This window comes from Atractosteus spatula, chromosome 5 (assembly GCF_055471065.1).
Source record: "Atractosteus spatula isolate fAtrSpa1 chromosome 5, fAtrSpa1.hap1, whole genome shotgun sequence".
Classification (NCBI taxonomy): Eukaryota; Metazoa; Chordata; class Actinopteri; order Semionotiformes; family Lepisosteidae; genus Atractosteus; species Atractosteus spatula.
Window position 1 is genome coordinate 14950521 of NC_142710.1, and position 14980 is coordinate 14965500.

The window sequence follows — 14980 nt, forward strand, 5'->3', positions numbered from 1 at the left end:
ACCTATTAATGAGCTACTGTCGGTCAGATTTATTAGGATCTATGCATCATGCTTTTGGGAAAGGAAAATCCATCTCTCTCTAAAGTAAAATAAGTAACACCTCCTTTGGGCACTTAATTAAAGGCTGTTTAAGTTAGAAATTATACGTTTGATTAGTAGTTAAGAAGGAAATGACTTTAGTAGGTTTTAAAAAAATCTGGCTCCACAAAATATAGTTAGGGAGAAAGAAATTTTAAAAAATCACTTGATGTATTCTTTTTTCAGTCTCTTCTGTGTTGCATATGCCTTTTTTCAGAATACCTTTGTTTGAATCATTCCATATCGCTGTTGTCTCATCTCCTTCACAATATCACTCACATTGATCTGTGATGAAACATAAAAAAAAATGTGAAATCCAAATGAAAAAAAAATGCTATATACAAATATACTTGGGTGTTTTAATAACTACGGCAACAAGATCTACCATGCATTTGTTTGTACATAGTTACCGGTATAACTGATAATAAGGTTATCATACACATCACTTCACACATCATCCTCCAAAACTGTTTAGGCATGTGTCCTGACACCATCCAGTCCAGAGAACTAGAGATCTGTGTGAAGCTGCTGTAGCCAAGATATCATTGCCTACCGTATTTCAGCATCAGCTGCAAATTGCCATTAAAGAGTTATTTATAACAACTAGGGTGGTGGTTGGTCATCCAGCATGTCCTACATGTAAAGCTGTAAACGTTCACTGGAGTGGCTGTGGGCACGTGGCCTGTTAGTGTCATGCAGCATAAGAACAAAATGAGAGGGCATTTTGGCTCATCTAGCGTATTTGGTCAATAGCAGCTAACTGATTGGAGAGTCTCATCCACCTACTTTACAAAAATGCCAGTGTATCTAGTTCCACAAGTGCCTCCTGTTCTCACTTTTATTTTAAACACACCTCTCTACAGTCCTCTTGTTCTCTGCTTCACGTTTCAGTGATAGTTTGGAAGATGTCCGTTTGGTTGACTTTGCCAATGACTTTGAGAGATTTGAATACATGAATCAGGTGCCCTTTTCTCTTGAACCTCCATCCTCCTTGAACCACCAAATGTGCTTGGTTGCTGTTCTGTGGACGAATCCCAGTGCAGCAAAACCTTTTTTGTAACATGGTAACCAATACATACAGAACATATTGTACATCAGGATTTATGAGTGCATTGTAAAGTATTAATATTACATTTCCGAATTTAAACTCTACATGTACGTTGCTTTGTTGCAATATCTAGAATAAATGATGTGGCAAATGAACACCTACTGTATGTCTTGTTCATTAGTATTTTCTTTAAGCATTTCTTATTTTATATGATATACTGTACTGCAAACATGCATTACCTTGAATGCTCACTGCCTGCTATTTAAGAACGAATGTTTTATGAGGAAATTTATTATAAGCTTTCTGATTATCGGAAATCTCTATATCATATGCTGTTTGTATCCACTGCTGCAGTAGCTTGTTGAAAGAACTCTAACAAGTCATCTAAGCAAGACCTGCCTTTTCTAAATCCATGGTGACCACCCCCTTGAATCCCAGTTATTGTGCATGATGTGATATGGTAAATGCAGCAAAGAAAGCAACACGAGGGTAGATCAGTGGCTATCTGTGAATGCACAGTGGAGAAGGCGCACCCCAAATGCCCATGGATGATGTTGTATATGGTACCCAAGGATATGTTGAGCTAATTTACAATGACAGCAAATTTCACGCATCTGTCTTCCCTAATCATGCCTTCAATGTGGCAAACATTCTCATCAGTGATGGAGATGCCTGAACGCCCAGGTCACTCCTGAACACCCATCCTGCTGTTATCAGAGGCACTTCACTGCATGCACACATGTTTGCAATATTTACAATTTGTTGGATGACATAGGGTCCACACACCTCTGCGAGGAAGCTGGCTGAATGTCAGTTATCATTGCGTGCTTTGCCAAAACCGAATCACTGAATCACATTGTGCACTCTAGATTTGCAGCATTGATCTGATAGCATTTGCAGGGCACTCCTCTTTAAACTGCTGCTACGCATTACTAATAGCAGGTGGTAGGTACCTGGTGCCAGAGTGCTTTATCAATTTAAACCCACCAGGGTAAATCATTTCCCACTGTGAGAGGTCTTGTTACTTTATTTATTGAAAAGCCCTTGCAAGTTCATGCATATAGTTTCCTTATGTGCAGTTATACTTACATTTAAGTCTTTCTCTATCATTGTGAGAATAACATCAGTGCAAATAAGCACGCCGGTCCTCCCGATCCCCGCGCTGCAGTGAACAATCACCGGACCCTGCCTGTGCACTGATCTCAGGTAGAGGATGAACCTCACCAGCTGGTCTGAGGACCTTGGTGTGCAGTGGTCCGGCCATGTAGTGAATTTGAAGTGTTTCACAATGTGCGTACCTCCAGTCTGAAAGATATCACCCAGAGACAAACCAGTAGGTGAGAAGCTATTGGACAATACATCTACTGTACTTTAAAACCTAGCCAGGAGCCTCCACATACAGTATGTGCAACCCCTGCAATCTGCATTTATTCGCTTCAGTTTGGACTGGGGTTAGGGATACAGACAGGGTCAGGGAATGGCACTGCACAGATACACCAGGAGACTTTTTCAGTTAAAGGAATCTAAAACTCTCTGAGTTGTTCTGTTAAATATGATGTGAACTTATTAGTTCAATAGACAAATAACACACAATGACAATTACTGTCCCATAATGCATGAAAACAGATTTTTTTCAAAGGAAAACCAAACTCTAATACACGTGTATTAATTTATAAACATACATTTATCAAAATCAATGGCATTAACAGTAAAACATGTCTTTGGCAATTTATAGGACAATAAAAATGTATCATTTTTGCACATGTAGTGGTAAGCCTTGATCTTAACCGTGTTCAAAGAGTTTTAAACTGCACAAAAAGAGAATATTTTATACTTGCTTCCTTTTCAATCATCCTAATGATCTTAATATGAAAATAATGATGAATCTGGAAATTGTCCAGATGAAGCTGGTATTTGCTGGTATCCATTGGCACATTTAATTCCTCTGGCCAATATCTGTGACACTTCACTCTTCCCCGCTCCACCTCCCGAGTCATCATGGCAATCACATCCGACTTATTCTCCCACACCATTTGCCAAAAGAGATCGACTGTCCCAGGCAATGGTCCCTGAGATGAAATGTACCAATTCTCCTCTGGCCCCACAGACATTCTGATGAAACTGGCATTTATATAATCTTGTTGTTCACCCACAGGAACCCGTGTTTTGTCATCTATAGGGCGAAAGAGAAGGATGTACAGTTATACACCACATACAGTACAACAAGGAGGTCAACAGAAAGAGGCCTGCTTATGTTTCACAATAGACTCCTCTTAAGTTTGCCTCAGCTCTTTGTGCTTCATCTTTTGTTCACTGGCCTGGAGGAATGAGGTCGGCATTCGAGACAGAAGCTCAAAAGGAGGAAAGAGTAACCCATCTCTAAGAGGGAGTTCAGTTTTCAAAAGGTCCAAAGTGTTATGTCTCATAACCTCACATCAGGCACGAAGTGATAAATGGAGCATTTCAGGAAATGTCAAGATGTGATTCTTAGACGAAAAACTAATAAAAACCAAATGATCGAGATGTCTGAAATGGCCTCCACTCATTTGTAACTACTTTTATGGATTTGGAGCAAGGTATCGAGTCATATTTAGACTATTTGAAGTGAAACATACTGTATTTGGCATCTTTTAATACCATTTACATGCTTTAACCTCCAACTAAAATCTATTTAAAAAAAGAATATGACCAAGATTATCCTGTCATGTGTAAGGGTCCACTCACACACACTGACTCTATCTTTAAAAGGGTAAAGATATGAAGAAGGTTTAAAATTGACCACATAAAAAAATAACTTGGTGGTTGGTTGTATAAGTACAAAGTGGAAAGCTTATATTAGCACTCTCCAGTATGATGTAACATATGAGTAAAATTTCCATTTCCCTTGATCAAATGATTATTTCCATGTTGCGGCAATATGCCCAAGAAAGGCGTCAGCAGTGAAGTTAGACAAAGATCCCAGCGGGCCAAGACACCTCTTTCATTTCAGTGGTAACCGATGGAATGTTGGCAGATTCGCATGTAGCTCATGGTACTCGGGGGTTATGCAAACATGTTTCACAGCGAAGAGAGCAGACTTACACTTAAGAAAAGTGAATGCGTGCAAGATTTCCTCCACAATGGGTGGCATCAGGCTTCCTGCAGAACCCTGTGCTCCTTGAACTATTTCCAGTAATAATACTGTTAAGTCCTGGGCCTCACACTTCACAATCTCATATGTTTTATTCAGAACAGAAGGCCAGTCAGAAGCCGAAAAAAAAAAACCCCAAACAAAACAAACACTACACCTAAAAGAGTACAGTAGCCTGCTCCTGAACTGATAAAGCACCACATTGAGAACAGCCTGGCCATTCTGGGCTTGCCTCTTGTGCGTCTCTAGGGGGCACACCCCCCCCGAGTGTAATTCTGAATAGGGACCACCATTCTACAAATTAAAAATGGGCCCAATTGTACTAGAAATGTGTCTGCATATCGGGTAGCCATTCCTCATAATAACGAAAACAAGATTATGTATTTAATGTAATCTCGCAGATCAGAGACATATGCCATAGATTTTCAAATATAGTGCAGATGTGACATGGCTGAGTAGAAAAAGAAATTTCAAGATTAGAAAAGGTAAAAAATTCAAAACATTCTGTAATCATAACCATAATTATTGGTATGGTATGAAGTTTATTTTTGGAAAAGAACAGATAAATGACAATACTCAAAGAGACATCAACTTACTTAAGAAATGGCTCATAATACATATTACAACTTGTTTTACCACCTAGAACATAATAATGGTTACACATGAGAGGAGGCCATTTGGCAAATGTACCTTGTTTGGTAGTTAGAGAAATGGTGCATTGTCCTTTTTACAGATATAATTAGCATTTCAGAAAATGCTAAACACAAAAAAAGTTATGTAGGTTGTATTTCTTAAAAATAAATATGATGTTAATACATAAGACTATATAATTGAATACGACATTAATATGTCATATAAATGCTGAAGTGTAAGAGATTATAATGAAATAGTCTGACATATGCAGTGCAGTATTGGACAGGAGCTGTCCCCGTCTTTCAAATAACTCTTCTCTCGTTCAGCCAGACAAAACACTTGGTACAAGAACAATGTTAATTGCGAGAACATGTTCAGAAATGTTGACATTCACCAAAGTTCACAAATAGTTCAATTGTCGAAAAAAAAGGAAAATGTGTGGAGAAGAATTAAGAAACAGAAACACATTACAAAGGACAAATTTAACATGAAGACCTGCAAACCCAGCAAAACCTAGCAGCTTTGCCACCTTAACACAGAATCTTGTAGCTCTGCCACCACAATAACAGCATCATGCAGCTGTGCCTTTCCAATACACAAAGCTTAGTAGCTGTGCCACCCCAATACACAGAGCCTACTACCTGTGCCACCCCAATACACAGAGTCTAGTAGCTGTGTGCCACTCTAATACAAAATGAGGTTCTAAAATGACTTACAAGGCAGAATGTCCCTGTATCTGTTTTTCTCTCTGTTCTCTGGGGCTTTTCCTATAAGGCAGTTGTCAGACGGTTTCAGGTGCTCCAAGGCCTTAAAGAAACAAAATCCATTTCATCTTCTAATCACAATGCCATTTTAAAGAATGTACAGTATGCTTCAACAATTATCAGTATATGTTTGTGGACACATTAAAGCCAGTGCACAAAATACGCCTTCAGGTTGCTCAATCAAAATCTATTGTACTTCAATGAGGATATCACACAGTGACCAGTAAACACGTTTCATTTCATGATTTCACGTGTTTTGAATTTCCAAACAATGAGGCTACTGGAAGATTGGGCAAATTAAAATACTTATTTATTTTCTACATTGCATATATCATTCTCCAGTGCATAAAGGGAGCTGAAATTGAGGTCAGTAAATAATGCCGGGACATGCAAGGTGATGCTCTCACAATCTGCAGGTGACAAGGGACTTTACCATAAACTCTTTCACCACCTCCTGCTGTTCGAGCCTCAGCTGCAGCGTTTCAATTAGCTCTTTCACTCTGGACCCACAATACTGTCCATTCGCAGGGGGGCTTATCAGCGACAACCTGGCCAGCTCCTCCTCCGACACAATAATTCTGCCTTAATACAAAAACATTTTGCTTCAAATCCAAAGAATTGCAATCACCATTTTACAGTAGAACTATAAATAACAAAACGGAAAACAAGTCTGAAATGTTCTATTAATTCATAGATAATTGCAGATGAGCTCATTAGAATAACAGGACAACTGAGAGCTTGAATCACCGAGAGTGTGCCCTCAGTGACATGGCAGTTTGTTTAGTCACAAGCACAGAGTGTGTGTACTGAATGTCTCTGATGGGTACCCTGTCTCTGGTCCTAAACCTAAAGGATTTGTGAAACGCTACTGTTATAATAGTCTCCAGTTTCATGTCCTGCTATATAAATGGGTAATCTCCAGGTCATAAATGTGAATAATAACTTGTTCTTACAGAGCCAGGATAGGACTAAACCACTGTCGTGAGCTCCCCTTTGCTTCCAGGAGCACAGGTTCAAATTCCACCTCCAGCCTTCACAAATCACAGCTTTTTAGGCGGTTCGGTGGCACAGTGGTTAGCATTGCCGCCTCGCATGGCTGGGGCCTTGGGTGCAATTCCAGACCTGGGATGCTATCTGAATAAAGTTTGTATGAACTCCCTGTGTTCAAGTGGGTTTCCCCTGGGTGCTCTCGTTTCCTTCCAAGTTTAAAGACAAATGGGTTAATTGGCGTCTGGGAATATTGGCCCTAGGAGTCTGTGTGTGTTGTATAATGGACTGACCTCCCCTCCAGAGTGTATCCTGCCTCATGCCATGAATTGGGTGAAGTGTTAAGAAAATGGACAGATGATTGCATTTTTTGTTAAGTAAAGAACATCAATAAGTCTAATTCAGAAAACACTTCACTTGCTTGTTTAGGAGGACATGTCCTCTTTGTTCAGCAGTGAGGATTGAGCCCTACCTGTCGAGGGCTGTATATTTTGAACAGAAGGAAGAAGCACCTCATCATCCTCATCACTACTCCAGCCACCTGAAGGAATCTCCTTTGTCTGTGCCAAGCGTGTTTTCTGCGGTATTCCACTGGAGAAGAAAGTAGACCGGTAAAACCTAGCTACAGGTCTATGATTTACAGCCAATATTTTGTTCACTGATTTTACACAAGGGCCGGCATTTTCGGATTTTCTCTTTTCAACTTTGGCTCTCTGCTGCCATCTTGTGGGGAGTGTTAGCACCTGTCATGTGCCAGAACTTCGCGCACAGTTTTTACGTCAGGAGATGAGCCTTTAGATGTTTGACCTCTGTAAGGCTGAAAGTGCCTCCTGCCAAAGAGCAGGAAGAACATCATGACAGACACAAAAGCCCTAGGGGATGCTACTGAGATCACTGCCCTAAGTAAAATTCAACTGAAAAAGACAGGAAAGAAGAGGTATTGTGGGAAGGCAGTCACAAAATCTACCATGTAAACACATCATAGTGGTGGTTTAGGAAATTTGGGTATTTTGAAATTCTCCGTTTAGTTTTATTCATTAATTAGTCCAAAATAATATTTTACTTCGGACAGTAGTACCACAGTGTATAGCATCTACTGTACTATTGCATTCACTGACTGTAGCTCTGTGAAGATCACAGGAAAGTAAAACAATGAAATGGGATGTGAGTTTTAATAACAAACTTTAGCTTTAGCTACATATCCAATGAAAATGTGATTCAATGGCAAATGTTTCTGTTCAGTTTTAGTAAAATTAGTTCTTAAGTACATAAACAACCAAAAAGGAGTAAATGTCGCATCTGTTTAAGAATCTTAAAGATGAAAAGAATACTGAATAAGACTGTTATCACATGAGAGAAGAGAACAGTCTTTTTCTCTCTGTTCTCCAGAGCTGATGGTGGCCCAACCTGTCTGAGCTGTCCTGAGGAGTGTTTGGGACACAAAGAGGAGTACTGCAGTTCTGCACTGGAGATGGAGAAGTTTTGCTTTCCTGCAGTTAAAAGAGATGAGAATATGTTAAGGGTGTCCTGCACTGAACTTTTAAGGCCAACAGGTTGACTCTAATTGCTGCCTTTCTGTGAGGGGCCAGAGGTGTTGAGAGTTCAGTCTAACTATATTGTTCTTCAATAAAACAATACCTACTGCTACTAAACAAGGAGATTAGATATTTGTTCCTTCATTTGATCCTATTACAGTATGTTCCTTATGTTGAAAAGATACAAATAACCAGAAGTTTTTTTTAAGTCTGCTCTCATTTTTAAAAGAAAACTTTGCTCTGAGAAAGGTGTACTGTACAGGTGTACAGAGAATCCAGAGGCTGTTGTCATGGCAGACTTGTGAGCTGGAGTCTTTGCACTCACCCCAGGGTGTGTTTCAAAAGCCAGTGTGGTTCTGAAGTGCCGTGGTCCTCTGGTTTGTTTCAAGTCTTGTTCTTCTGCTTTAAAGACATGAACTGGGAGTTACACAGACACACAAACGCACCCATAACGTTACGCTTAACATTGAATAAGCTGTTTAAAATTAAAATTCTACTATCAATGATATTTTTTAAGTGGAAGTATTACTACTATCTACTATCTATGATTTTAAGTAGAATCTGTTCTCACCAGTGTGTTGTGGATTATGTCTGTGGGTTTCTGACAACTGTTTTACACTTGCACTTGAGGAAGCCGGTAAATTCCTGCAGACAGTGAGACAGACAGTGCCTTCTGCTTTCCTCAGCATTTCTACCACCTTGCTGTGACTCAGACCCGACACTATATCTCCATTGACCTAAGCAAAAAGAAAAGAGGGCACTCAAACTGCATACTTTGGCCTTAATGAGCTCATAGCATTTCCTGATCTTCACTGGGACAAGGAGCTTGCAGGATAGTAATGACATGAATACAAATGCACAAGCACTTATGTGCAGATAGGTTATGATCCCCAGCTACTGTATATAACTTTCCCTTCGTGTATGATTTACCAGTTAACATACACACACATTGTCTTTGGAACAGTTGCCCAACTCCTTTGAAAATGCTGAGTAATCTAGGTAAATGAGACAAGTACTGGAAGCCAAAGGATGACACACTGACTACAAATCCATTTTATTGTTGGACTGTACCATTTTTTTGTTTCATTCAATTTAGTTACCATGCTTTCAGTTTTTTTTTAAATTCTTATGCATAGTTTACAATATTATAAGGTGACAGATTTTTCTTATGTACTGTATATGGTTGTCTAAAGTGTTGATCTAAATGCACCTCTAATAACAACAGCATGTGAGCGAGTGACGTAACAGTACTGTACCTCCAACAGGATGTCCCCGACCTGCAGTCGGCCGTCCAGCTGTGCCACGCTGCCAGGGCAGATACCTTTTACCCTGAGGGCGCTACCACTGCTGCCCCCCACAAGGGCAAAGCCCAGGCCTCCTTTCTCGGGCTTCTGGATGTCCACCTGGACAATGCAGCTCTGCACAGAGGAAGGGCACAGGAGGACTCACTGCTGAGAACTGTGCCTGAGAAACCAGGCCAGTGAAGATGCTTCAGCATGATCTGGTCCTGTTACATTTGCAGCCATCAATCACAGAATAAAAAGGACTCTAGCCTGAGGGAGAGAAGCTTCCCCAGAGGAATTATTCAAAGAGTACTCTGAACTTGGATGAGCAGCAACATTTTTAATGAGCGTGTATTAAAACATTAATGGAACAAGTAATAGGTTTATTCCATGCTGAAAAAAAGTAAAGAAAGAAAACACAATGTTTCAGCCGTGGAGCCTTCTTCACACCTGAAGAAGGCTCTATGGCCGAAACGTTGTTTTCTTTCTTCTTTTTTTCAGCATGGAATAAACCTATTACTTGGTTCTTGCAGCCTACGCATGCTGATGCAGCTCCCCACCTGAACTATTAAAACATTAATACCTGATTTGGGTTTTTGAGTGACTTCTGGAAAGCAACATGCCTTTTACATGACTCCATGTATAAAAGGCAGGATTAAAGAAAGGCTTTAAGAATGTCTCTTTGAAAAAAAACAGAGCAGTTACCTCAGAAGTGACAAGTAAATCCTCTTGGAACTTTGCTCCACTCTTAGCTAACTGTTTTGCTGTAGAGAAATAAAGAAATATACTGATTGTATGTTTATAAAATCAGTAAAAAGTGCCTTCTAGACAAAAAGAGAGAGTGAAACATTTAATTTCTAACATGTAATCTAAAAAAATATATCAAAAGAAACAAGTGAGTTCCCATTTTGTAAGAATGTGCAGTTTCACGCTGCATGACTAAGCTGTTTGCTCAGATGCACTGTGTGTGTAAGGGAATCCAGCACACAGAATGAGTCTCAATATCCTGTATACTCTATCTGGATCTTAACAGTTCTGTTACAAGACTTGTAAATACCCCCCAAATAATAATAATAATAATAATAATAATAATAATAATAATAATAATGATAATAATAATAATAAAAACAATAACCTAAGCTGTCTAAAATTGTAAGAAAAAATGCAATAACAAAAGCTTAAATTACTAGCTGAAGACAACTCATAAAATACCTTATTCTTCGAGAGCATTGTATAGATGATCAAAATCTGATGTGTTAAAAACTTACAATGACATTCTCTCTGTCCTGCCATCTCAGAGAATGCTGGTGCATCTCCTCCCCAAGGTGCAAACGCCACATTTTGAAGTTGCACCTCCCAGCCAACAGTTTCCCAGCAACTTCGAGAGTTGCACACACTGGTCGGATGAGCCAGGTTAACAGATCATGTACAAGAAGTGCACTTCAATACGCCAGTGGAGGCAGCAGGCTTGGTAATAATTAATCCTGTTATAGAGTGCCCTGGTATTATACAAGATGGATCTGTCATCGCATCCACAGTACTACACAAGAGAGGCAGTGAAAGGGAAGAAGCTGGAATCCTTACTGTCTTCACATGGTGTCTCTGGTTCCATAGGAATTTGCTCTTCACATCGGGGGAAAAACTTAACATCCTTTTTCCATTCAAATAAACCTAATTGGAACATTAAAGAATAAGAGATAAGAATCATCATATTTAAAAAACGTATGCATGGATTTAACATTTTATTCATTTGTAAGAGACCAGGATATACAGTGTGATGTTTTTTTTTAAATAATGACATAACTCAACTTTTTTTAAACTCCAATTGGGTGCTGGAATCAAACAAAACATTTACAGTTTTTACAGTATATTACATTAAAGACCAAAATGACTTGGAAAGTCAACATGATTACTGTATAATGCTGCAGAGAAGTCACAGGATACCACAAATCAGAAGGTTAAAAAATAAAACAGTGCCTTCTGGAAGCAGCACCTTTGCACTATGTCTCATTTGAAATCCATGCATGACTACATTGAGTATGATTTTGTTACAACCTAGCAATAATAATTATATGTAGTACTTTGTGCTGTCTAGAACAAGCCCTGTTAACAGATCCGAGAATGTCTTTATGACTCTGTTCTACGCTCCTAACAGACCTCCTGAGTGTCTCACACCTTGAAGAATCCCTTGCTTTGCGGAGCGGCACTGCACACATCTTAAGTCGCAACAGCAAAGCCATCAGACAGGTTTATATTTCCATCATAACCAAACAAGCAGCTGCTCATTGTGAGCATGTCAATGAAAACAAAACCAGGTCACGAAGGACCCTTTTCCAGCACTGTCCAAAAAGCAAAACATCCAACATGACACCATATGAATTGATTTCCACCATTTTTTCTACTGAAATAGTAAAAAGATAGGTTTTTTAAAAGATTTAGTCTCTTTGAAGTTTTCTATTTTATAAGTTTATCAGACGCAAATAATAAAACATTCAATATTCTTCATTTCTGCTGGCAATATTTACAGTACTATAAAATGTAAATTGTCTTTAAAATAATCTGTTTTGTCCTAGAATTCAATATCATTCTTTTTTAACAACATATACTGTACAATACAGCTATCAATACTGACAAAACAATTAGAAAAAAATGCTTATATGTATTATTCATCATCATAAAAAATTGAGCTAATAAATTCATGATTTCTGTGCAGAACCTTTGAGAGTATGAGAAAAAATAGATTCATTAATGTGCTTCTGGGCACTGATTTTAAAATACAGCGCATTTCTTCTTTTTATTTTTGAACATGCTTAATGAATCATCGGTTCGTGGGTGGGAATGCATGTTCAGTATAAGGACATTCCAGTACAAAAGCACTTGAATGGACTTGGTGTCAGCCAGGGATCACTGCCTCGTGACAGTATTCATGTCGACACACTGGACCACTCAGATGCTCTTTTGAGTTTGTCTTAGTAAAATCTGTCAGAAAGAGTTTTTTTTAATGTAACATATTATAATGCGAATGACACGGTGACGGCACAGTGCCTATTTATTTCCTGTATATGACATTATGAAATGTTGTCCATTTTATACACAGTTGTCCAGTTTATATACAGTATTAGTCCCCAAAAAGCTGTCAGGTTTAACAATAGTAGATGTTAATATTCTGCTTTAATTATACATATGATAGAATTAATCCTTATTAATCAAAGATAAAAACAGATTAAAATGACTGAAAATATTATAATACTCTATAGAAACTGTAGCGATTTTTAAAGGTGATTGCTCTTTAGCATAGCAACGGAGATTTTCTTCTGAAGAAAACGGTCGGCATTTGTGTCCAAAATTTCAGTTTATCAATCTGCCAGACCATCTGTTCACAGATACACATGCGATTCATCCTTACTGTATATACAAATATACACACAGTGTAAGAGCGTTTGAATTCAGTTCGTCTGCACAAAATAAAGAATTTGATTTGTCTATTGTGAAAAAGAGGATTTTTCTAATGGGAGCTGACGCTATGTCGTCCCAGGCAGTGAAGCGTTCAGGGAGTCGTCTCTTTCCTTGGCAGGCACTCGAACAGCTCTTGTCTCATTGATGCCACTTCTGACTGGAAGAAAATTGTGTGTCGATGATTCTGCTCACTCCAGCAAAACAGCCACCTCTTTTTATAGGATTAGACAGCCCCAGTATCTGACAGCTAGTGCAGATAATTAGCCCAAGGGAAGGTTAAAGAGACAAGCTGCCTCACTGGCTGAGGAATGGGCTTCTTCACAAAAGGACGCGACAAAACTGGCATGAGGAAGAATGAAGTGAAAATAGCAACAGATAACAGACAACATTAATTTTGTAAGAGCATGATGGCTTGATATGAACAAGGTCCATATGAAATATATAACATCCATGAAAAAGAATAATAATATCACAGCTCATTTCTTTTTAAAACTCTGAAAAACGAAAGACTTTAAGCTAACAAAGGTAAAAGACCATCGTTAGAATACTGTACACTATAATTATTTTCACATTCACGTGCTTTCTCACCTTATTACTCTATGTTCACCCAACTTAGAATCTGACATTTTAATAAATTCAGCAGCTTAACCCTCAACGCACCACAGATGGAAACAATGCACAGTCTGGAAATCTGTTTTAGGCATTCATGAAACCAGATAAATCCAGTTTGTGGCAGGCTGGGCAAGGAAAATAACCGAACCGATAATCTAGGACACCTTCCACTTGACGCCAATTTAGGCCTCTAATATTTGTAGATAGAGACACTTATGGTGAATTAGGTAATCAATGGATAATTGGTTAAGTCCAGAGATTGCACAAAGTATGATTTGTATATGAAAGGCTTCACAGTGGTTGTTGGGCTTTTGAATATCAAATGGGAGTGTGGTTTCCGGACTGGTAGGTTGAGGAATAATGGTCAATGTGTGCCTGTTCATGTTTGTAACAATTCTGTAGTTTATTCCCACCTGGGAAAATATTTCAATTTTTAACAGTCATATAACTAAGCTTATTAGTGTCTTATGTGCTAGCTCTTTATTTGTGAAGGACACATTACCATTCCACCTTCCCTTGGGTACCACAGGTTGATCATCTCTGAACGTGTGGGAGAAAAACAAACAAAAACACTGGTTAGTGCACCGATGATAAACCATTAAACTACCATGATGCTGAACATTTTTATAGGAGATAAAAAATAAGATCTCAATGATGTTGTAAAATGTCTGCAACTATTTAAAATTGAAATCTGTTCTTTTGGAGATGTCCTTTGAGAGCACATACAGTACTGTACACAGTATGCTTACTGACGGGCAGGATTAAGAAATGTACTGTGATGTTTACTGGCACTTCAGCCTCAATGCAATCGTAGGCCAAGATTTAATCAGAACTCCCCCTCCAGTTACTCGATGCAAATCAAAGGCTGGTACTATACTGCAGTTGGCCTCTTGGGTGACAGTGGTTTCTCTTACCAACTGAAAACTGTCATCATGTGCCTGGTTTGGAATTTGTTACCGGTAGGTGGGTTGGAGCTTTGATTCAATTGGAGATGTAGTACTGAATGAGAATTGCAAAGAGAGGAGAAATAGGTATTTAAGACTATTTTCATACCACAAAAATAAATGCAAAGGTTGGGGAACCTTTACCTGGTGGCCTTGATCTTCACTTTGCGGGCGGCTGACTCGCAGGCTTTCACGGCCTCCTGTAAGCTCATTCCCATGGTGCACTTCCCACAGATGTACAGTATCTTGTCACGGGGCTGAAGGCTGCCCTCCTCACTGGCAGGAGAGGCAGAAACCACTTCCAGAACATAAATGCCTTGCCACTTGCTGCCAATCCCCCCTGTCAGCTTTATGCCTGCAGCAGCCGGGACAGAGCGAGCACATGAGGAAAAAGGGATTTTTACTGGCTGTTCACAGCCTTTGTGAGACAAAGCTAAATGACAGTGAAATAATAAGTCGCATTCGGTTTACCCCATGGCAGGCTCCTCTGGGGTTCTGGTTCGCTTGAGG

At 39.1% G+C, this 14980-nt stretch overlaps 1 protein-coding gene across 1 annotated transcript in view; it reads right to left on the reverse strand.

The window, feature by feature from the left end:
• ptpn20 (protein tyrosine phosphatase non-receptor type 20) overlaps window positions 1-14980 on the reverse strand; it is a 41571-nt gene that overhangs the window by 680 nt on the left and 25911 nt on the right. The window contains exons 33-46 of the mRNA XM_088915984.1: window positions 14615-14825; window positions 14029-14066; window positions 11043-11129; window positions 10158-10222; window positions 9432-9593; window positions 8747-8912; window positions 8501-8577; window positions 8048-8130; window positions 7113-7231; window positions 6087-6235; window positions 5606-5696; window positions 2965-3299; window positions 2216-2431; window positions 301-363 (exon numbers count right to left, since the gene is read on the reverse strand). Coding sequence (XP_088772110.1) covers window positions 301-363; window positions 2216-2431; window positions 2965-3299; window positions 5606-5696; window positions 6087-6235; window positions 7113-7231; window positions 8048-8130; window positions 8501-8577; window positions 8747-8912; window positions 9432-9593; window positions 10158-10222; window positions 11043-11129; window positions 14029-14066; window positions 14615-14825 — 1862 coding nt within the window. The remainder of the gene's footprint in view (window positions 1-300; window positions 364-2215; window positions 2432-2964; window positions 3300-5605; window positions 5697-6086; window positions 6236-7112; window positions 7232-8047; window positions 8131-8500; window positions 8578-8746; window positions 8913-9431; window positions 9594-10157; window positions 10223-11042; window positions 11130-14028; window positions 14067-14614; window positions 14826-14980) is intronic.